This window comes from Phoenix dactylifera, chromosome 12, assembly GCF_051530095.1.
Source record: "Phoenix dactylifera cultivar Ajwa chromosome 12, Ajwa_hap1_PhDact_Kaust_v1.1, whole genome shotgun sequence".
NCBI classification, from domain to species: domain Eukaryota; kingdom Viridiplantae; phylum Streptophyta; class Magnoliopsida; order Arecales; family Arecaceae; genus Phoenix; species Phoenix dactylifera.
The window spans coordinates 6,257,449-6,280,726 of record NC_143201.1 but is presented as its reverse complement, the minus strand read 5'-3'; the positions used below and the strand labels follow the sequence as shown (position 1 = coordinate 6,280,726).

The following is a 23,278-nucleotide window of genomic DNA, read 5'->3' as shown; positions in this document are numbered from 1 at the left end:
TCAATCCAAAAAATAACCCCCATTAGATACTCCCTTAGAAATTTAATATATCCCTTAATAATCCTAATAGCTTTTTTTTATTTTGTATAGAATTTAAAACATACTAGTCTCCTAACATTCCTAGACTTTAACCATACAATGGATTAGAGTTAGTAATTCCTCGTCTTACTTCTAAATAAGAGGTAATAGAAAATCTGGTTCAACAAGAAAAAAGAACTCAAAATCTTCAAAAGAGATGTTTCAATGTATTTGGATTCTAAAAGCTTTTAGAAGAGGAGGAAGAGTCATACTTCCAAATTAAGAGGCGAATATGACATATCATGCATTATAAAAGTTAATTATTTTTAGGCCTTATTATAATCTAGATTTTGTCTTTTTAGAATTTAGATAGATTTTAGTGAAATAAAAAAAAGTCTAGAATATTTAATAGTCAAGGACTGCCCCCACCTATAATTATATAAAATGAGACAAGCTAAGTTGAGTCGAAAATTTAATGGATCATATTACAAACTTTACTCCTCGATCTAAAGAGTTGGGTTGGTTGGATCCAAACGGATCAAAGTCAAGTTAGATGACAAGCTGACCTAACGCCTTTGTAGTAGCCTAGTTTTTATCATAATCATCTATTATGCGAACTCAAAAATATGTTAAAAAAAGAGCTAGTCATTCTTTCATCGGTCATGTTGTACTAATCTTTATTTTCTTTGATCTCCAAGGATTTGTAAGGGCTGAAAGAGATATAGGATACATAAATTGTAAGTAAGGCTTGCCTAGGTGGCCTTGCCCTTCTGCTTAGGATTTTATATATTCCAATTTTGGATAGTGCATCTTCAAATATTGTGATCTACAAGTATGACTCAACTGCTATTAGATGAAATAATCTTAAAACTAATATGATAATCGTAATTACACTCGGCGAGATAAATCAAGGTGTTATTATTATTATTATTATTTTTAACATGGAAGAGAAATATCAAGAAGGAAGGAACTTTAATGTCACGTGCATAGCACGCGCGCAAACGATGGAACGTGGCCCGGAACCGGCGCACTCCTTTTGGCGGCAACCCGAGAGAAGAGAAGGCAGAGGATGAAGAAGAAAGGCGAAAGCTTTTGAGCACAAGCAACCTCAGAGGAGGAGAAGAGAACAGAAAGAAGAAGAACAAAATCCAAATCGTCGGGCATGGGAGTCCATGGGCTGTGGGAGCTTTTGGCCCCCGTGGGGCGGCGGGTGTCGGTGGAAACCCTAGCGGGGAAGAAGCTGGCGATCGACGCGAGCATATGGATGGTGCAGTTCATGAAGGCGATGCGGGACGAGAAAGGGGAGATGGTCCACAACGCCCACCTCCTCGGATTCTTTCGTCGCATCTGCAAGCTCCTCTTCCTCCGGATCAAGCCCGTGTTCGTCTTCGACGGCGCCACCCCCGCCCTCAAGCGCCGCACCCTCGCTGCCCGCCGCCGCCACCGCGACAACGCCCAGGCCAAGATCCGCAAGACCGCCGAGAAGCTTCTCCTCAATCACGTCCGCTCCCCTGCCTCAAAATCAAAATTTTTCCTCTCTTTCTTTTCAATATTTGGGGCAACGTTCATTTATCTCTCTCTCTCTTTTTTAATTGATTGATTAGTTCTTGATTATTGTAGCTCAAGGCGAGGAAACTTGAAGAATTGGCGGCGGAGATTAAGAACAGCAGGCGGCAGGATGATGATTTGAAGGGGAAGAAGGTTATGGATGAATCGAAGGGAAAGCAGGTGTTGTCGTCAGGTGAGGAAAGTGGGGCAGGTGGAAGCGATGGTCGACAGAGTGCTGAGAAAGCTGGAGGGGGTTCCACTCAGGAGAGTCTGGATGAGCTGTGAGTACCAAAAAGTTGGGACCTTGGATTGTTTTGTCTTTCTTAATAGTTGCAAAAGGTCCTTTATTTTTTGTAACGAAGTTGCTCTTTATGCTTTTCTTTAGGCTGGCAGCATCGCTTGCGGCTGAAGAAGAGAGGAAATTTAATGAAAGTGAACTGGCATCTGTAGGGGATGGACCATCTTTGGAGCAAGGGGATGATGATGATGATGAAGAGATGATCTTTGTAAGTCTAGTTTAAATTAAGCTAATAATGAAGTGGTTCAACCACCCATTTCCATCTGCCTTTGCATATATTTGCAACTTCACTCATTACATAACACTAGTCTGAGAAGAAAGTGTTAGAATTTCAAGTACAAATTGTTAGGGTATTTATAAATGTATGGAGCATGAGGAAGTTTAAGTTGCTCATTTCACTAATTGTGTGGATGTGATAATTTTTGCAGTGGATGTGTTTGACAAAAGTGAATCTAAGTACCTTTCTTTGCTTATTAAACCTCTGGAATATTTACTAAGGAAGTTATGACAACAGACTAAAAGATGGTAAGAATTTGTGTTACAATTCTTAAGGTGGAATGATGGTTCCAAAGAAAAATTTTTCCGTCAAATGAATCTTTTTGCTTATTAATGATGAATTTACTAGAAATACAGACAGAGTTTAAACAAGATGGAGATATGTATGACAAATAGTCATCTTTGCAACCTGAAAAGTATATGAGGGCAAAGGTTCATCTCAAGTTGTATTTGAATACGCTTCTTTAGATGGGCATTAGTGGGAGAATCATTACCATTAGTAACCATATTTGAGAGAGAATATGATAACTTTACTATCTCATGAAGATCATCCTGTAGTGATAAATAATATTGTGAGCTATTAGTAAAACAAGCACCTGGTGAAGTTGTATAACAACCAGACTAGGCACATGGAACATGTTTTGGCTTACAGATAGCTTGGTGAAGGTGTGCAAAATGTGGTTTGGTGTAGAAGGCTGCAAAGGAGTCGCAAGTAGACCTCAGTCAGCTCATTTGGAGGAAAACTTCCTCTATCCTTGCACTTAATCTTACAGGCTGGCCGCTACAGTTGATGAAAGCATGAAATATGATACATCTTGCAAGGAGGATGATGATCGTGTCGTACTTAATGTGAGTGCCATGTATAGCAAGACACTAATGCTGCATGATTGATTCACTGAAGTGGTATTCGTTTTTATAGACTTCAATCATAGCTGATGAAGAATTTTCCTGTGAGAAGAGGGATGAAGTTCTATTACACTCCATTTTATTAGTTTATAATAATGGTTATCAGCAAATATTACTAGGCCGCTAAAGCTCTTTTTGAAACTGATAATTGCAATAGCATGCAGTTGACATTGTTATGATTGTTAAGTTAAAATCAGTCTCCATTGCCTTCTAAATGATAAATCATGAGTTCTCCTAAAAGGTTAAAGGAGGTCAGATAGAGCATTTTCCATGAAAGAGAAGAAAATCATGGTGACAAGGATGATTTTGAAGTTTTACTCAAACCTCTAAAACTGAAAACACAACAGTGCTGTTTGAGTCAGACTTGACCTGATACTTGGGTTGGTTATGGAGTTTGGGTTACAATCAACTTATAGGGACAAAATTATTACAGGTAAAGTAATTTCTGTATCTCTTCTGCAAGTTCCATATCTTTGTGAGTTTTTCGAGTTTTTGAGAAGAGCCAAAGGCATCTTGATATCTGGTTTAAACCATAGTTATAGAAATAAATATGCTGAAAGATTATGCTAACCTAGAGCTTAAGTATTATGAACATTTAAATATTTAAATGTTAGACCATCATTGTGATGATAAATGATAAATATTATATGACACTCTAAAATTTATGTCTTTTCTTTATTTTAATTTAGGATTTTTTTTACAGCTGTTGAATAAAAGGAATGAAAATAATACAGTATATGGTCTCAGACATAGAACATATCTAAAAGTTATGTCTAATTTATTTTCTTGACTGTTTTTGCTTTTCCTTTTGTTTTATTTTTTTTACAAATCCTACTGATGGAGACAACCTTGATTAGGGAAAATTCAGGGATGCTTAATGGGTTGTTTTGTGTAAGAAGCTAAGGCTTATGTTGCTATATGGATGGGGAGCATTTTAGGTGCAAAATGGAGGTAAAAAGATGAAGTTTTGAGAGTCTTATGTGATCTAGGAATATAAAAATGGGAATAAAAAAATTGCTTGTTCTGTGAAATTGAAGGCTAATTGATAGATGGGTGGCTATAGGTTTTGTTACTTTTGGTTGCTAGGGTTTAGTGGAGATGGAATCATATCCAATTAGGGTGCTGTAATTAAAGAAGAAGAAGAAGAACATAGATAGATTTTTTAAGGAATATAGGCATCACACCTAGGGTTAGAATTGCATCATACAACTCTAAAAGAAAGCACAATTGCTTAGAAAAATCTCTGAAATTTTGACTACCTTCATAATGAGAGATTACAACCTTATTTATAGAGTTCTAATACTCATGCTCCTACCAGAACTTGGACTCCAAATAACAAATCTATAACTTTCACTAATAAAACCCAACTAAAGACCATAAATAAAGCCCCAAAACATAAATAGACCTAACATGCAAACACCATAAGCCATATGATAACTTGGACTCCAAATAACAAATCTGTAACTTTGACTAATAAAACCCAACTAAAGACCATAAATAAAGCCCCGAAACATAAATAGACCTAACATGCAAACCATAAGCCATATGACAGCTCGGCCCCAGAAAATTTGGAAAATTATAATAATAGCTCTGAGGCTTTGACTCTAAAAACTTAAAGAAAACGTTAATAAAACTGAACCAGCATTGTAGTATTGCTGAGAAACATAAAATTAAGATTCTATAATGACTAATTGACTTCAAGCAAGATCCCAAGAAGGTCCCATGTCATCCAACACATTTCAAATCAAGGCTTGAACATTAGAACCAGCCTTAGGGTGCCTTTTATAGGTCGTCAAAGCCTGCTGCTAACATCCGCCATCACCTAGTTTCTAATAATCTTAATTTTTCCCCATTTTATGGAGATTGTAACTAAAACTTTGGTTATGATTAAAACTGCCAAACCAACTCATGTGGTGTTTTAGTTGAAACCAACCAATGCTGAGATGTCAAACCTTCAATTCTGCGGTTTTTGCAGTGTGTTCACTATTAGTGGCAAGCAGGTGTTGAAACTAATGAAACTTTCTTCTCTTTTTTGTCTAGAAACGATGCTTGCAAAATTTTTTGTGGTGAGTGCCTTATCAGGATCTTGTTCACTTGGTCTAATAGTAAGGTATTTTGGATATATTCTTTTGTTTTTTGGGAGTAACTTTTATTTTGTTTATACAGATGAAGGTGATCTAGTGACAAAGTTTGTTTTTTTTTTAATTTTAAACATTAATAATCTTAAATTCTCAATCTAGCAGAGCTATCTAGTCTATTAATGGCTAAATGAATTGTTCATATATGCAAGATTTTGTAATATAGGGGATTTTTGTTGGTTCTTGCAGCCAATTGCACATGGTAAAATTGACCCAACAGTATTAGCTTCTCTGCCTCCCTCGATGCAGTTGGATCTCCTTGTTCAGGTAGAGAACATCAGACAAGCTTTGTTGGTTATGTCCATTATCTGCTAAGCATCACATTATCCTTCATTTTGACTTCAGATTCTGACATCTCTTTTTTGGTTTTTCTCTTATACAGATGAGGGAGAGAGTGATGGCTGAAAACAGGCAGAGGTACCAGAAAATTAAGAAGGTATAGAAGTGAAGACCATGAATCTTCTTTAGTAACTTCTGATCATCCGTAATTACTTTAGTGATATCATGATTTAGCAGCTCCATTTCTTTCTTCCTTTCTTTCTTTTCTTTGTTTCTGAACTGCAAATTTTCTGTCATCACTGATTGTGATATAGTTGCATAGTTTTTGGCTGCATGTCTAAGCTCTGATATAGATAGATGATTTAGTGTGAAGTGTAACCTGAAAGCCTGATTTACATAGATGGTTTATATCTTATGGTAGTTTGAAACAGCAACATTATCTAGGTATATTCATCATTTTATTTGATGAATACCACTGATCTTTTTTGCCGAGAAAGAAATATTCTGGTTCGTTAGAATTTAGAAATTTAACCTTGTTTCATACCTTGAACTTCCTTGACTGAGTAATAGATATGACTGTAAGAGTCTTTGGGAACTATTGTCAGTTGTTCGGTGTAGTTGTTCCAAAAGATTCTTGGGTAAAAACAAACAGTTTTAGATATTACATGCATTATTATTCTGCTTGTATCTAGATATATTTGTGCTTTTTGCTGCTTTATTACTTAACATTAGGTCACCCTAGTCCCAAGTTAATTTGGCTTTGCTGTTTCATGTGAATGCCCCATTAAAGTTGGTAATCAAACATAATGCTTAAATATTGATTTAGATTTGATTTGAGCAAGTATCCTTTTTGCATAAATATCTTGAAATTTCACAGTGGCTTATCATTATCGAAATTCATGGAATTGGCACCGCATGTTCTATCATTCTTGGGATAAAAACTAGGAATTAGGAATTTGATTGACTTGTTCCGTAAAAGCTGACAAGCATTGCTTTCCCAACTTGACCTTAATGTGAAATATAGAACTTTACAGTCAAAGGATCATTTGTTTCTTGACAATATATTATCTTCTTTGTGATTGAACATCAGCTTGATAAATGATCTCATCAGCTGGTGCTGATCTCCTGGGATTAATGCTACATCTGTTACTTAGCACATGTCACTCTTTTTGCCATGGCACTTCCCTCCTCCATTTTTTACCAGCTAAATCTTTTATGCTAATTATAGAGGATATGATTGTTTCTCATGTCAGTCAGATCTGCTGGCAATTGAACATAAAATTGCCAGAACAGAGGATGGAATTGTTTCATCATGGAAGATGGAAACATAGGAATTGAGTTACAGAACTCTTATGTTGGGTTTCAAATCTTATCTGAAAGAAAGAGCATAAAATGAGCTTCCAACACATTGGTTAAATGACTTCATATGCGAGTTATCTTATTAAAATCTTTTTCATCATTAGAACCAATGTCCTGTATATTGTTTTAGTTACAGTGTTCAATTTGTTAGTGTTACACATCTGATCAACAGACAAGCATTTGTAAGATGGCTAAGTGTTTTAAAATAATCTATTCTGACCAGCAAAATATCTTATACAATGCTTTAACTGAGCAAAGACTTCGATTTTGGTAGTGAAATCACAAATAAAGAGATTGTGGATGCATTGCTTATGTATACTATGCAGAAAGAAAAAGGTCTATGGGCATGACAAGAGATATTTCAGCTCCAACAACATACTAAGAGTCAGCATAAATAACATAATATATCAGCATGTGCAAGAGATTACTTATCCTTTGTATGATCGAACAACCTGGGAGGATTGTATATTCAAGTTCAATGAGTTCCTTCAATGAGTCCCCCTCATTCATGAGCTCCTAGGTTACGACCTCAGCATTGTCAACCACCTTATTTTGGACTTTCATCACCTCAACTAGTAGATGTAAGCTGGGGATCTCTCCCTTAGGCATGTTTGACATGGGCAGAGAAGCATGTTGAAGACGACTAAAAGGTATTAGCTACTGGCTAGATGTTATTTACACAATCATTGATAATTGGTGTTCATTAGCAAAATAGGCATTTTTGCAGTCAAGTCCTGTTCTATGTCAATGGGATCTTAGACCAGAACATCCATTTGGTAGGAGTCTTAAAATGTCAGTCCTTTATATATATATATATAGATGTCAAAATAAAGTTATGAAGCTTTTCTTTTCTTTTCTTTTTTCTTTTTGTGTGTGTATGTAAACATCATTTTTGTGAACTTGCTTCAACACTTTTTAATGCTACATTCTGGGGACTAGCTAGTGTCAACAACTGTTTCTGGATTCCATCATTCTGTTATCTTTATTGGCATTAGTTAATTTAGAGCTGTCAAAGATGGATATCTGGTCATATCTGGTGGAAGACAACACAACCTAATTGTTTGCTGCACTATGATGAATGTCCATGAGAATAGGTAGTTGTGCTTGGTATGATGAACAGAGTGAGGGACCATGCCTTCATATGAATTGCTGTAAGAAAAAGGACAAAGATGGAATGCATGTTAGACCAAAAAAGGGCAAAGATGGGCCAAATGTGTCAAAAGCTTATGAGTCCTAGTAATAAGCCTTGCAAATATTCAGAATGGACAAAATTGGTTTTAAAATTTGAATTACATGAGCAGTATTGCGGTAGTCCTGAATCTGGTTAGTTGGGTTCCAAAAGTTAAGCAGCCGGTCACCAAATTCAATTAAGGATTGAGCCTGTGACTCAAGAGATGGGTCTGGAGGAGTTTTATCTTTTAAGGTTTTCATAACTCACTGTTTATCTGTAACCATATGTTCCTTGAAATGTGGACTGGAACCTCTACTAGCATTGTTTAAAGGTCAAATAGAAATATGTCAGACAAAAGATTTCTGTTAGCTTTCAATCATTGGCTACTAGATTGAGAGCTCTTGATGACCTACAAAAAACTTATGGACCCTGCAAACTTTTGGTGGTAAATAGGTGGTCAGTTTGCCAAGCTTCAAATGTTGTTTGATTAGATATTATGTAAGAGCCAACCAACTCACATGAGATTGAGTAATGCAATGTCTCGGTAATGATCCTAGAGCTCCTTAAGCTATTACACTGTAAAACTCAATGAGCAAGTGTCGAATTCACAATGTTGCAATACAATCCATTGTGTGGTTGGTGATCCGATATATATGTTCATAGTCATATATTGCATGTAGAAACAATGTAGAAATGCAAAATTTTACGGGGCAACACATAATATCTCTAGTAGAGTAGTTAGTAGGATTTATAGCTTCTACTTAATAGTTGCTACCTTGCTTCTATAATTTTATTAGAGAAGCTTGCAAGGATGCCAAACCAAAATACTTCTTTCTAAATTTCTTGAAGATATGACCTTGATAGCATACTTTTGTTTGAGAGTTTATGATGATCTTTTATCCAACATTGCAACCATTGCTTCTTTGGATTTCTCTAATAGTTGCTACAAGAAGCTTTTCTAGTGCATGGTTAGGATTTGGACCTCATCAAAGTGCTTGAAAGATCCACTGAGCTGACTCATCTAAATTTTGTTTGGATAGGATCTTGGACTTAAACTGTGTAAAAGCTAGAACTTGGACAAGTTGGGTTTGTTGAGTCAACTCAAACTTGGTAAACTTGACCAGAATAGCTAGACATGGATCATCCATTTCGTTATATGGTTCAAGGAATGAAATATCACACATAATGCACTATAGGGAATCCTGGATGCCCCGATGTTAGGAAACTAGGCCCCAATCGCATTGTATTGTGCCATATTAGGCATATTGTGCTATTTTGCACTACATAAAGGTTCGTTGACTTTATCTGCTCATCTCCTCCTCCTCCACCATGGTATGTGCATGGACTCATGGACTCATGGTCCCCTCAACTTCACAGCTTGTATTCTTTTCTCCATGCAATGCCACAACATGACCATCACTTCATTGCCAACACCGACAATGGTGATCTTTTGATTGCATGTGGACCCTCCCTCCCTTTCAAAACCTGCTCCTTCCATGCACTTACAAACTCATTCTTGGATTTTAGTAGTCCTACACCACCATCTTGACTTGCTCACATCATCTATTCTCATTGTTATTGAGACCCAGATACCACAGTTGATAGCATATTATATCCGAAACTAATTCCTCGCATAATTTTTGTTTGATTATTGCTTTAATCATGGTGCAACTTCAGAATATAATCTATCAATGCCTTCAATCATGCTAAATCATGAATTATGGTGATAAAGTTCTATTTTATGTTTTTATGTACATCTTTACATATACATAAATACACATGATACTCTACCTTGATTGTTGGTGTTTATAAGGATTTCATTTCTTTAATTGTACAATATATTACTAAGTCTCGACATTTGACTCTGGGACTTGATTGAGGCTTTGACATGACTGTAACTTGGCTGATAGTTGAGTTCTCTCAATTTTTTTATGTTTGTAGACATTTGATGTAGGCTTCATACAATTTTGTCTTAATAACTCTTCCAAAACTTTTTTTTTCTATAAACTTATTCTAGTTTTAGCTGTCTAGTTGTTGTCATTTATCCGGCAACTAAATTACTTTCTCTCTTTCTATATATTCGTATTCGAAAGATATAATACAAAATAATTTTCTTTTGCATTATATTCTTTTGTTCTGACTTATGTTACATAATATGTATTTTATTATACTTGGAGGCAAGGTTCGTCAAATTGTTACCGAAGGGTGTACTGGTTAGCAACTAGTTCGACACAGTATGGGTTTGTATTGTGCTGTTCCAGGGCTTACCAACATAGGGAGAGTCAGAGAGGGAAGGGGAGAGGGAGAGGGAGAAAAGGAGAGAGGAAGATAGAGAAAGAACCCTAGGAGCAGGGATCGAAGAGCATAAGGGGTGGTGGTGGAGAGCTTTGAATGGAGGGAGGGAGGGAGGGAGGGAGGGGTGGGATTTGGGGTTGGAAAAACCTAGGAGGGATCAAAGAGGAGAAGGGGAGGTGGAGGGATCATCGCGAGTAGCTGCCCCAGGGGGGGGGGGGAGGGGGTGTTTGCCAAGGGTTGGGGACTTGAACACGCAATTGGGAGGGGGTTCTTGAACTAAGCAAGCGGGCCAAGAGAGGGGGGACTCAGACCATCTCGTATATATAAGGCGAACTATGTCAGTCCCCGACCAATCTAGTTCAGTACCCCTCGAACTAGGTTCGTCGTCTCGATACCGGACTCCGTACTGGTGCTACGCCAGCACAGTGTCGGTATGGTACGGTACAGAGTTTTTTGGATGTACCGAGTATCAGTACGCCATCCGTACCGGATACGGGTACCGAATCGGTACGGTATGGTACGTTCCGTACTGTTCGATTTGGGCCGGTATGGCGTATCTTGTCCCGAACCATTCGGTAAGCCTTGCTTGGACGTGCGTGTGTAAATAACCAATGACTTTCTGTTTTGCTGGTGCATGTCAGTGTGTAAATTCTTCTTCGATCAGTAGGTCAACAATTAACTTTCAAACATCATGGAAATTCAGTAACTGCAGCTGGAAATTGAAGAACTATTTAATTATTGTTCTTGTGGCGTCCACATGCAACACTTTTTTCTTCTTGGCTAGTTGAATCTGTGTAATTCCATCTCTTCCATATGATTTAGTTCTACTTTGGTTTTGATTAAGCATACCAGTAATTTAATGAGCATGCATGTTGATTACTTTTCCATCTTTCAGGCCCCTGCAAAATTTTCTGAACTACAAATACAATCATATCTTAAAACTGTTGCTTTCCGCCGGGAGATAGACGAAGTACAGAAAGCTGCTGGAAGGGGATTAGGAGGTGTGCAAACATCAAGGATAGCTTCTGAAGCCAATAGAGAATTCATATTTTCATCATCATTTACTGGTGATAAACAGTAAGCACTATTTTATAATGTTTTCCTTGTTAATTGCTGTTTCTGTGCACAGCTCGTTGATAATATTGTATGTTGATGTGTGTATGTCATGAAAATCTTATGCAAGACACCTTTTTGGGTATTAGCTGTGTGGTGCATCTAGATAGTTGTGGAGTTGGTTACTCATAACATGATTGTCCTTATATGGATTCTTAAAGAAGTGCATGTGAATATTCATTTATTTTTTGATATATTGATGCCCTTTTTTAATCAGGATGCTTACGTCAAGAGGAGTTGAAAAAAGTGGAAATGTGGATCATCATGCATTGGAAAAGCCAATGATTTCAAATCCAGCTAGCCAGTCTAAATCTGCTACAGATGTTTCTGTTAGTGAACTTATCAGAGATTTTGGACCTGATGTTGAGACATACTGTGATGAGAGGGGGCATGTTCGAGTTAGCAGAGTTAGAGGACTAGGAATGCATATGACGCGTGATCTACAAAGGAATTTGGATTTGATGAAAGAGTATGAGCAGGAAAAGGTATGGGGAGGGAGCTGCAAAGATCCAGAGCCTACCAATGCCAAAGAAGTTCCTAATGTCTCAAAGAGTCTTTCTGAAAATAGTCTGACTCTGAGTGCATGTATAAGTAATGAAAGAAATGGAGAAACCACCAGCACAAAAAATGGGGCATTAATTCTAGAAGATGAAAACCATCGTTTTCATGAGTCACCTATTCTTGGCAACAAGAATGCGATTGAGATATCCTTCTCAGAAGATGACAGTGGAATGAAGGACATAGATGATAATCTATTTCATCATTTAGTTTCTGGAAGTCCAACGGCAAACTTATTTGATCGAAATTCCCATCCAGATAGAAGCACAAGTGAATCTGAATCAGAATGCATTTGGGAGGAGGGAATGGTTGAGGGAAATGCTGGAAGTCAAAAAAGTGCCCACAAGGAAAGTCAATCATTTTTGGCAGAAAGGAACAGTTATGAAGAAGATGAAGTGGACTGGGAGGATGGGGTATGCCATGTTCCTAGAGTTGCTTCTCCCAGGCAAGCTAAATCTGAAAAGTCTGTTTCAATTGGATTGCTGGAGGAAGAAGCTGATATGCAAGAAGCTATAAGGAGAAGCCTTGAGGATTTTGAAAAACGAAAATCTTCAATAATGACTTCAGAAAATCAAATCTTAGGGAAATCTAGTGAAGATAGAGGCTTTGTTGGGTCCCTTTTTAACAATTCAACACTTTCAAAAAGTAGCAGGGACACTAATGTTCATTTAGAAAGCCATATTGGGAGAAGTCTGCCACTGTCTGCTACGATGGATGAGCATGGACAACATGATAATGCTAGCAGACAGGATGTTCTGCAGATGACTGATTCTGGGAAGAAGCATCTTTCTCCATCAACTTCATCTGGAGTTGATGTTGATAGAAAATCGTCTCCAATGAATGATTCAAAAGATGATGAGAGCGGAAGGGCATTGTATCAAATAAATGTTCCATCTGCAGAACCTGTTGATGGTCACCTAGGTCAGATAGAGCAATGCTGCTTGGATACTTCTGAAGTAGCCAAAAATGAACATAATTTAATATCCACAAATGAATTTGCTGAGACTAGTTATGATATTAGTGCTAACACGAGTAGTGTTCCTGATGCCGTTCTTTCTGCTGCTCACCATGATGACCGTGCAGCTTCCCAATCAAGCCTTGCTTTTGGAAAAGGTAATAATGATGAGTATTCTCAAAAGAGTTCCTTGGTGGAAGAAGCAGTCGATAACAATGGCAAAGAGCCAGAACAAGTTATTGAGAAAAATAGTATTCCTGATTCTGTCAGAGTTAAAACTACTATTCAGGAGTGCCCAAATGATCACACGGATCTCTTTGAAGCTCATCTGGATAATGAAATCTCACTTCTTAGACAAGAATGCTTTGACCTTGGAAATGAACAGCGGAAGCTAGAGCGGAATGCAGAAACTGTGAGCAGTGAGATGTTTGCGGAATGCCAGGTGTTGCTTAGCACCTTTTCTGAATATTGTCAAAGTTACTTGATAACTTGGTTCTTTCTATAGTGATTATAATTAGTTGTCAGTTTTCTGTTGACTAAAAAATATTTTATCTTATTATTCATTCCAAGAAAATACCCCTCATCATTATTTGCTTTATGTCTCTACCATCAAATTAATCAAAAGTAGTAATGTAAAGGGGAATATCTTTTTCAGGAAGCAATCCTCTAATAATTCCAAGACATCTGTTTTTAGAATTGTTCGTCGAAGGATGAAAATAAATTAGTTAGGTTTTTTTTTTTTGCATCTAATACTCTGAGTATTGGAAATATCAAAGTTCCATTTATATCTATCACCACCATGACTTTGACAGTGCTTTGTGGTCTATGTAATCTGTCTTTCACAATCAAATACTCTTACCACCACAATGACAAAAACCAAGATTTTTCAAATAAGAAGAATTGAGAATAGTTTACAATACTATGATTTTTTTATCTGCATATCAATCTTGGAGCTTGATGGGATAATTTAAATACACAGAATGCTTTTTTATTTTCATACATAAGCTGATGATGTTAAATGAGTAAGCCTTAAGTTTCACTTCTTCTTCTGACTAATTGTAGGAACTGCTTCAAATGTTTGGGTTGCCGTATATAATTGCACCTATGGAAGCAGAAGCTCAGTGTGCATATATGGAAATGACAAAACTTGTTGATGGCGTTGTAACTGATGATTCTGATGTCTTCTTATTTGGAGCTCGGAGTGTCTACAAGAATATTTTTGATGATCGAAAATATGTGGAGACATATTTCATGAAGGTTTGCACCTGTAATCTCTCAAGCATTAGGTTGTGTTTTCCTTGTAAATTTGATTCTGATAAATGTAAGGTTTGCAACTGGATTTGTCTTACAAGCCTTAAATTGCATGCTGACATATTAGTCAGAGAATCTATATATTGAACAAGTGCTCATTTAGTTTTCCTTATGATTGTTTCATGCAAATAAGTTCTGCAGCATTTCGACATTCCACTTCTATTTTTTGCCTTCTGTTTGTGAGACTTAGGCCCCAGGTGGTATGATTTTTTTCCTTCTTTTTTTTTTAAAAAAAAAGAAACACCGAAGTTAAAGCAGGAAACATGTTTGGTAAGCACTTTCTCTTTTTTTTTTTAAAAAAAAATCACTATTTATGAAAAAACTGGAAATGAGAAATTTTGACTTCTGATTTTTTTTAAATAGCTTAAACGCGGTGAACTCCCCTATTCATGCCTCCTGACACCCCTCTCCATCTCCTTCGCACCCTAATCCACGCTCCACTGTGGTCCTCCGACACTCCGCCGCGACCCTCTGATGCTCCGACCTATTGTAAAAGTCCTCTTTTCTACCTCTCTCTCTCCTTCTCTTGACTTTTATCCCCTACGGCAGATCCAGCCTCACCGGACCGTCTCCCTTACTCTTTTCCCCTAGCTCTCATGTGTTAGAGCCTCGCCGGCCCTTTGATGCCCCGATCTCACTGTCTCTCACCACCTCTCGCCGCTTCTCCTCTCTCTTCTCTGATGAAGAGCACCAAGGTTGGACCCCCACCACACCCTACCGCCCCTTCCTCTGCTTCTTTTTCTTCTCTTCTCCCTGCAATAGCTGAACCTTAGGTGGTGCAGAGCCGATAGAACACCAGTTGAGCTCAGCATTGTATTCCATGAGGTTTATTGTTTGGCATCTTTATAATTGCTGCCGTTTTATGGATCAGCAAGTGCACCAGTTAGGATCACCAAGGGTCCAAGTTCCAATGGGATTGTAGTTCAATGGTTATTCATCTCTGTTTAAGTCACTCCTGTAGTGCCCATAGTCCCTAACAAGGGTTTATGATGAAATGTCCATGCAGGCTAAAGGAGTCCAAGATGTTGACCAAAAGGTTTCTACATTTCTCTTGCTTTCTGAAGAAGTCATCATCTTCCAACCCAATCTAGGCACCACAAAATGTAACTTCAAATCAACTTGTAACACCTAGGTGATCTGATCAATAAGAAGTAAGAATGGATACATTCGATGTAACCAGAAACACAGTCTTCTAAAACATTTTAAAACATTATTATGTGTTCAAAACATTTTTAGTAGTCACTGAGTTTTGAGACTTGTTAAGCATGATGTCTATTACTCATTGTAGGTCTTATAGAAGATGAATTAGAGAATATCAGGGAAAATACAATTTCTTTGAATTTTTACTTTTGCTTTTACCAAACAGTTTTTTTTTTTTATGTTGTCAGGGAAAAAAATGGTGACTGCCAAACATATTTCTGTTGTCAGAAATCTGAAAAAACAAAGTGGAAACAGATTTCCTGTTTCTATTTTTTTTTTTAAAAAAAGTGACAACAATGCCAAACACAGCCTTAGCTTTTTGTGCTTTTATGGGAACACATACACATATTTCATTTTGATTTTGACCTTGCATGACATTGCTTCTGCTGTATTAGGATATTGAAAGTGAGCTTGGATTAAACAGAGGGAACATAATCCGCATGGCATTGCTTCTTGGAAGTGATTACACTGAAGGAGTCAGGTCAGTTACAACAGTGCACCTTCTGTCAGTGAATTGTCAAATTTCATTGGTCATTGCAGCAGCATTGCACATGCATTTGATGTTCTAACACATGCCACAATTACCAAAAAATGACAAAATAAGCTATATGATGGAGAGATTAACCTGAAATCTGATTAAAAGGACGACATCAAGATATTCTAACCCCATCATCCCCCCGACTTCCCCACCAAAAAGAAGGGAAAAAAATACCGAAAAAATAGAACAGATTGCCACTTTCTTGAGACAGCTATATTAATTTTGACAAATCTTATGAGCGTTCTGTATTTAGTATGGGTATCTAGAAAAGAAATACTCAGAAAACTTCGATTTTGTGGAACTTCTTAAATTTAAAAAAGTACTGCGGCATAAGGGAGAAGTACCTGTAATAGTCATAGGGAGGGAGAAATCATGTACTAACTAAGCAGTAAAGTAAATTATTCATTTACATGCCATGTGTTTGTGTATTCATTAATTTCTCGAGTGAAAGATATTGGATATTAAAAATACTGGTCATAACTTTTCAAGATAAGATTTTTTTTTGACATCATCATAATTATATAAGCTAAAATAGAAGGGTCGATTACAAAATCTATTTAAAGTTGATTCCACTATAATTTGCAATTATATCTGTCTTACTCATTTGTACCAATTTATCAGTGTTGCCCCACTTGTGTGTTTGTCCTTAAAACCTTGTAGCCCTATCAAATAAATCTGTTGCCCACATAATAACTCCCTTCAACCATAAACACTCAGTGTAAATTCTCTTTTAATGATTTTGAAAAGTGCTGTAGTTCCCCATGATTTCAAAATCTTCTGGTGTAAGGCATCCTCTGCTGTAATGAATCTAATATAATTTATATCTCAACTTTTGTCCTGTAAATAAATTTCTTACCTTTTTTCTCAAGCAATATTTTGTGTAAAATGATTTTATGCTGCACTTTTGTCTTACGGTACTCTAATCTTCCATAACTTTCAGTAGCCTTTGCATTTCTAGTTTTTCTAATTCTGGGGCATGATCTTATTTCCACCAATGATTGGCTTGTGGATCTCTACATTCCACCATCAACAAGTCTTTTATATTTATTTTCATCTTTCCTTTTGTCCTGTTGAAGCTGGAATAATATTTGTGCTGAAGTTTTTGTCAACCGAGCACAAAATGTAAGACTGAAGAGTATAAAATAAGATCTCAGCAGAAGGGGCTAATCGTCTTTGACTTAAGAGACCAAAAGGCATCTCGAGAGAAACTTCTCTTTTGACTTTATGGTATGGTTTCAGTTGTAAGATATCCAGCCACTGTGGATTCTCCAATATGAAATTGTTGTCTCATAATCATCATTACTATACGCTTTATTTTTTGATTGCCAAAACTTTTTGGATGCTTGCTTGACATGAACATTTGGTCCTTGGCACCCAAAAAGGCATCCTGCTTATATCAGTCAGAAACATTAATACTTGGGTCATATTTTTGAATGTTACCAGGACAGTAGGTACAAAAAAAATAACACCAAGTCTTAGTCATTTTAAGTGCCAGACCCTCCAATCCAACACTTTTGTTGAAGCATCACCCTCTTTTCCCCATATCATCAATTACATAATGCAACATATGCATGTACTTGTGGTGTCTGGAAGTGTTGGTTCTTCTAACAATTTTTCCAAGATTGAAGTGCTGGATGCTCAGATATGCTCGGAACTTGGCGCTTGTGCCAGGAATAATGGTTAATTTTCTATTGTCACCTGCAAAGTGCAAAATTGGGCATTTCTATTTAAAATCTAAACTATTGAATATTTTATGATACAGTGGAATTGGAATTGTCAATGCCATTGAAGTTGTACATGCATTTGCTGAGGAAGATGGGCTTAACAAATTCAGGGAATGGATTGAATCTCCAGATCCATCTATTCTGGAGAAACTTGATTCTCATACTGGATGCAGTTCAAGGAAAAGGTCGTCAAAAGCAAGCAAAGAGGATGCAGATGGAATGAGAAAAAATGTTGAACTGTCTACGTTTGAAGAAACTGTCTCAGGAGGCCATGATGATCAACCATCTGTTAGTGGCACTCAGGACATTAAAGATGTCTTCATGAGTAAGCATGTGAGTTTATGCCTCCTTTTCTTTCTTTTCATTTTTCTGTTATTGATTATTTTGTTACATCTAATGGTGAATTAAATTACAGAGAAATGTTAGCAAGAACTGGCATATTCCCCCATCTTTTCCTAGTGAGTCAGTTATTACTGCATACACTTCTCCACAAGTTGATGAATCAACAGAACCTTTCTCATGGGGAAAGCCAGATTTGGTTCTACTTCGCAAGTGAGTGGCAGCATGACTTCATTGTGATTCACAAAGTGATCTTAGATTGAGTTTCCATTTGAATTGTTTAGGACCATCTTATATTACTTCTTGTTTTAAGTATTAATTTCTAAGTATAATAGTTTCTAACCTTTTAACTGTAAAAGGCATTACATTATCTTGATGTGAAATGTCTTTAGCCCTATTTGACTATTATATTAAAAAAATACATCTTTTGTTCTAGTTCCGAACCATATGTTTCTATGTAATAGATTTATATTTTGATCCTGTAGATGGTGCATAAGGTTAAATGTGAGGAAACACAATTTGCTTTTAGAATTCTTTTATGAACTTATTGGTTTGATCAGGTTGTCTTTATAGGCATATTATGCTGATTGACACCTTATCAGAGGTGTGTACAGACTAGAAATAGTCTTTTACATCAGCTGTTAGTGATCATGCCTAGGGAATTCCATTTCTTTAAATTTTTGATCATTCAGATATAAATCTGAAATGTTTATGTCATGTCCTTTCAAAGGAAACTAGTCATTCATAAGCTGTTAAAAAATTTTAGATCAAAGTAAATGTTACTTTACTTGATACAAGGAGTAAGGCTATTCATTGGAGAATCTGACACTGATTGTTTGTACTCATAATAATGTTAATCGAGGAAGAGAAACTTGAGGCGGTATCAAATTCTAATCATTTGTATACAAGCAACTATTGTCAGGTTGTAGAACTTTTCATTCCCATCCAAGTTTGTCTTGAGAGATGGAAGCATGTTTCAGCATGTATATTGTTTAGTGCCTCTTTCTTTAGCTGAATGATTTTATCCAAGCATAACGCTATCTGGTTTAGGTTTAAACATCATCTATTTTTTTAAAGAAAACTGGTTGCTTATATGTTTCTTATGTATGATGACCTTGGGTCACTATATCCTTTTCTTGTGCTGTGTTAAAACCATATACTACGGCATCTTGGAGTGCTCTTGCCATGACTTTGGCATCATCACCTTATTTGGTATCTTATCTTCTGAAGCAAGAATAGATCCTCTTAACAAGTGAAGAGTTACTTGTTCCATGAATTGATCCATGTACTTTAGGAAATATATGTTTCAGCTTTTTGGCTGTTCAAGTGATACATCGCTATCCATCTTGTCTTTCTAGCAGAATTTTCTGTTATATTGAAAGATATATTATTGAAAATTTGCTATCTTGTTTAGAAAGTGTCAAGGGTAGCATTGATCAGGGATTTGGATTCATGAAACATCAGTTGGAAGTTGGTATAAAGTCAGATCTGAGAAGGTTTCCATATCTGAAAACAAAACTAAAGACTTTAAGAGAGAAGATGACAAGGATAAGGAGATATACGTGGAAAAAAATTGTACTGGAAAGAAGAAAGGAAGCCATTGTATTTAATTCCATCTTACAATTATGTATATAACATTATACTTTTCTTTGACACCTTTGTCGTTCAGGTTATGCTGGGAAAGGTTTGGGTGGGGTAACCAGAAGGCTGATGAATTGCTTGTACCTGTTTTAAATGAGTACAGCAAACATGAGGTGAATGCCTTATATCAATTATTTAACTTGACTGATGATTTGATTTCTCTTAATTGATTATTGTTGCCAAGATGTCCATAATGTGCTGATATTTATATAGCTTATAACTGCTTTGAGATTTATATAGCTTGCCTGCCTCTATTCCCACCTTCAATTAAAATTTCTCTAGTTTATCTGTCTCCTCTTCCCCACCTTCGATTTCACAAAATGTCTAATTCATTTTAATTGAGTTTCATGTTGTTCCTGAGTTTGTACATCTTCCTACTGCTATTCTAGTTGGAATTGCTTTATATTTTCATAGTTTCTCTGCTTATATTTTCAACTTTTAGGTTGAAATTATTACATTGAAAGTCAAAGCTTTATAGTATCATGCTCATTTGTAATTCTTTTTTTTTCTTTTTAATTAATTTACCATGTGTGCTATTTATTGTTGTGAAGATCACAGTTGCTGGAAATAACAAATGGATATTATTATTGTGAGAAAATAATGCAATGCATTTGTTTTCTTAATAATCTTTCTTCATACTCCTGTTCAGGCATATAGCTTAGAAGTTATCCGTAGACTTTTGTTCCAGGGGTATTGTTCTCCATTTTCTGTGTCGTAGGGAAGTCACGCATATGCCTCTTGAAAGGTGAGTAATGGCTGGTATTGAGCCATGATCTTTTCATACAGGGGATGCAGGGACCAATGACCATTGATTTAAAGGTTTAGGCTGCAAATTTAAATGCTAGAAACTTAGAAATCTTCTGGTCCCTTATGAAATCTTTTAGTTTACTATGATCATGCCGATTTACTCATTAGTTTGAAGTTTTTTTATTTTTTTCCAATCTGTAGTTATTGGACAGGTAACAAATTGTTGAGCGGTAAAATTAAGGCTTATATCTCACAAATGAGAACATTACCATTTCAATACACAATGATTCTCACTCAGTTAGAGTCTTTATAATTTACTTGATTGATATGATTTTTCAGAACACAATAACTGCTTTTCTATGACTTTGCTTTTGCTGACTGGATGTTGGCACCATGGTGTGAACTAGCAGTGTTGTAGGTGTTTGATTCTGATGCTCAAAGACGGAAATGTGTTCTACATTTTTTGATGCAGCTTCTGTTGCTTTTGTTCTCTCATACAGACTCAGCTGCGGCTGGAGGCATTTTTTACATTCAATGAGAGATTTGCAAAGATTCGTAGTCAGCGAATCAAGAAGGCCCTAAAAGGAATTACAGGCACCTGTTCTTCAGATTTGACAGATGATCTTCTACAAGAAGACTCCAGTTCCAGAAAAAAAAGAAGATTAAGCCCTTCTATGCCAGAGGGAAGCACATCTGATAATTGTTCCAATGCTAAGACTAAAAGAGGAAGGCAAGTCTCAAAGCAACCAAGAAAACAGAACACCGGGAGCAAAAATATGCATCCAGTGGATGTGGCTACAGAATCGGTTATTCTTAATGAATCTGAAAGTTGTAATCAAAGTGGATTGTGCGGAAATGTGAGAGGAAGCAGAAGAGGAAAAGGAAGAGGGACAGGCAGAGGAAGAGGAAGACGAATAACTGAAGAAAAACTTAATTATGAACCTGGTGACGATGCTGCTTGCGCAGGTGCTTCAGAGAGTCACACCGAGGTACCAGAAGCCAAATCAGAATTACGCAGGGTAAGTTAAGTTACACAATCCTGTATGTTATTTTGTTGTTGAATGTGCTCTTCTCTTTCACATAATTATTCACATTTGCTGTTGTTTAAATTATTTGAAAGGATGAGTTATCTAAAATATTGCTGGGGGAAGATGGATTCTTAAAATCTCCAAATAACTGGGGTAAGGCTTTAATATGGTGGTTGCCTAACGTTCTACCTATGCCTCAAAAGTTCTGAAGTTGTTTTGGTGAGACAACCTTAGATACAATATCACCTACTTCCAGGATGATAATGATCATTGAGTTGGTGTAGCTTTTTTGAATCTTCTAAGGGGCATTTTCACCTGTTATATATCTGGGTTGATGGGTGTGCTAATTGATGGTGCACAACCTATAATCTATGTATTTGTTTAGTGCAATGCCCTTGTAAAGTATCCTTAGCAAATAGCAAGCTTTCAGTCTTACCACTTTTTTTGTTCTATTTACACTATTTTGATCCTCTGCACTTGCTAAATTTTCCAGTCAACGCGGCCACGGAAGCATGTAAAATATGCAGAAGAGGTTTTAGAAGTTGATGAGCTTAATGTTTCATCAAACCGGATAGATGAAAATGACTTGCATGAAGTTGCAGTGGAGCACAAACTGGCTGAGGAAGATGGTAGTGCTACAATTAGAGACTCTATCCTTGGCAAAGGTGGGAGCCACCCTGAGAATAGCCTCTCAAGAGACTCCCTTCTAAGGGGAGGTGGATTTTGTGCGGACAAAAACGATGCACAGGGGGATGCATTCCAGCCAGGTGATAGCCAAATGCAGGGTTCAGCTGGCAAAGATGAGGATTGGGTTGGAGAAGCCTCTGGCCTTGATTATGGCAAAGAAAGTCCCCTTAAGGGCAATTTTTCTGGTGACTACCTTCACAGTGGAGGTGGGTTCTGCATGGATGAAAGCAACCTACAAGGTGAAGCAATTCAGCCGGCTGCAAGTCCGGTCATGGATTCAGTCGGGCCCTTAGGGGAAATGTCCTGTGTTTCTAAAGATACTCAAAGTTTGGATTTGGGTTGTATTTCTGGAAACGAAGGTACAAAGAGAGTATCAGAAGACATTGTTTTAGGTGATTTGTTGGAAGTACATGATGAGGTCAAGCCCGGATTAAGTGCTATGCCTTCACTACAACGAAAAAGAAGGAAGTTGTGACAGGTACTGCTGCAATATCCTGAGGTCCTCAATTTCCTATAATATTCACGTTAGTGTTACTGATGGTGTTGTATGTCCCATTTTCTTTAGTGTACATAATCACATGTCAAAAGGAAAGTACAGGACTGGAATAGAGAAAATATGTGCTATATGAACTTATCGGTAAAACATTGAAGAAAATGCCTGCTTTTTATCAGTTAGAAGAGCATCGAATTCCTCTAATTTTGTGTGTAATAGGAAACCACCTAGCTCAACTGATGAGCAACATCTTGTAAACTTCATTTTTTCTTTGGCAGGCAAAGTCTGCCATGCTCATTTGGTCTTGGCTATAAACGAGTTGGGTCTCGAAATTTCCATTTTGTACCCGTCATTATATTTCTTCTGTCAAATTGTGCTTTTAGAGACATCCATGACCTGAAGGATACCCAGATGTTAAGCACTGGAAGTCATGCATTAAAAAACTACTCCAACTGAATGACTTTCTAGCCTGCTTGGCATATTCTAGCTTGATTTTGATGTGAAATTAGATACAAGCACTTTTTAGCGATTTTGCGTGCCATTAGCTTAACATTTTGGGTAATATCAACAGTAGCATGTTTCAGAAGTTGTGACAGACCTTTGTTTTTTTGTCCATTCTCGTAATTTCTAGCATACAACTACAAATGTTCCTAATA

General features: G+C 36.9%; 1 protein-coding gene across 2 annotated transcripts; it reads left to right on the top strand.

Annotated features, from left to right (window-relative positions):
* The first annotated feature begins 995 nt into the window (after positions 1 to 995).
* UVH3 (5'-3' exonuclease family protein) lies at positions 996 to 22,974 on the top strand. Of its 2 annotated transcripts, XM_017844086.5 has the most exons (14): positions 996 to 1,519; positions 1,639 to 1,847; positions 1,952 to 2,072; positions 5,374 to 5,451; positions 5,567 to 5,620; positions 11,184 to 11,365; positions 11,619 to 13,356; positions 13,977 to 14,171; positions 15,821 to 15,906; positions 17,726 to 18,020; positions 18,103 to 18,239; positions 19,696 to 19,780; positions 20,915 to 21,433; positions 21,936 to 22,974. In XM_017844086.5, the coding sequence occupies exons 1-14, from the start codon at positions 1,181 to 1,183 to the stop codon at positions 22,602 to 22,604; spliced, it is 4,707 nt and encodes a 1,568-aa protein (XP_017699575.5). In that variant the 5' UTR covers positions 996 to 1,180; the 3' UTR covers positions 22,605 to 22,974. The 2 variants fall into 2 exon arrangements, with proteins under 2 accessions (XP_017699575.5, XP_088564871.2); XM_088708745.2 differs by lacking the exons at positions 996 to 1,519; positions 1,639 to 1,847; positions 1,952 to 2,072 and adding an exon at positions 2,313 to 2,389.
* Positions 22,975 to 23,278: the final 304 nt, after the last annotated feature.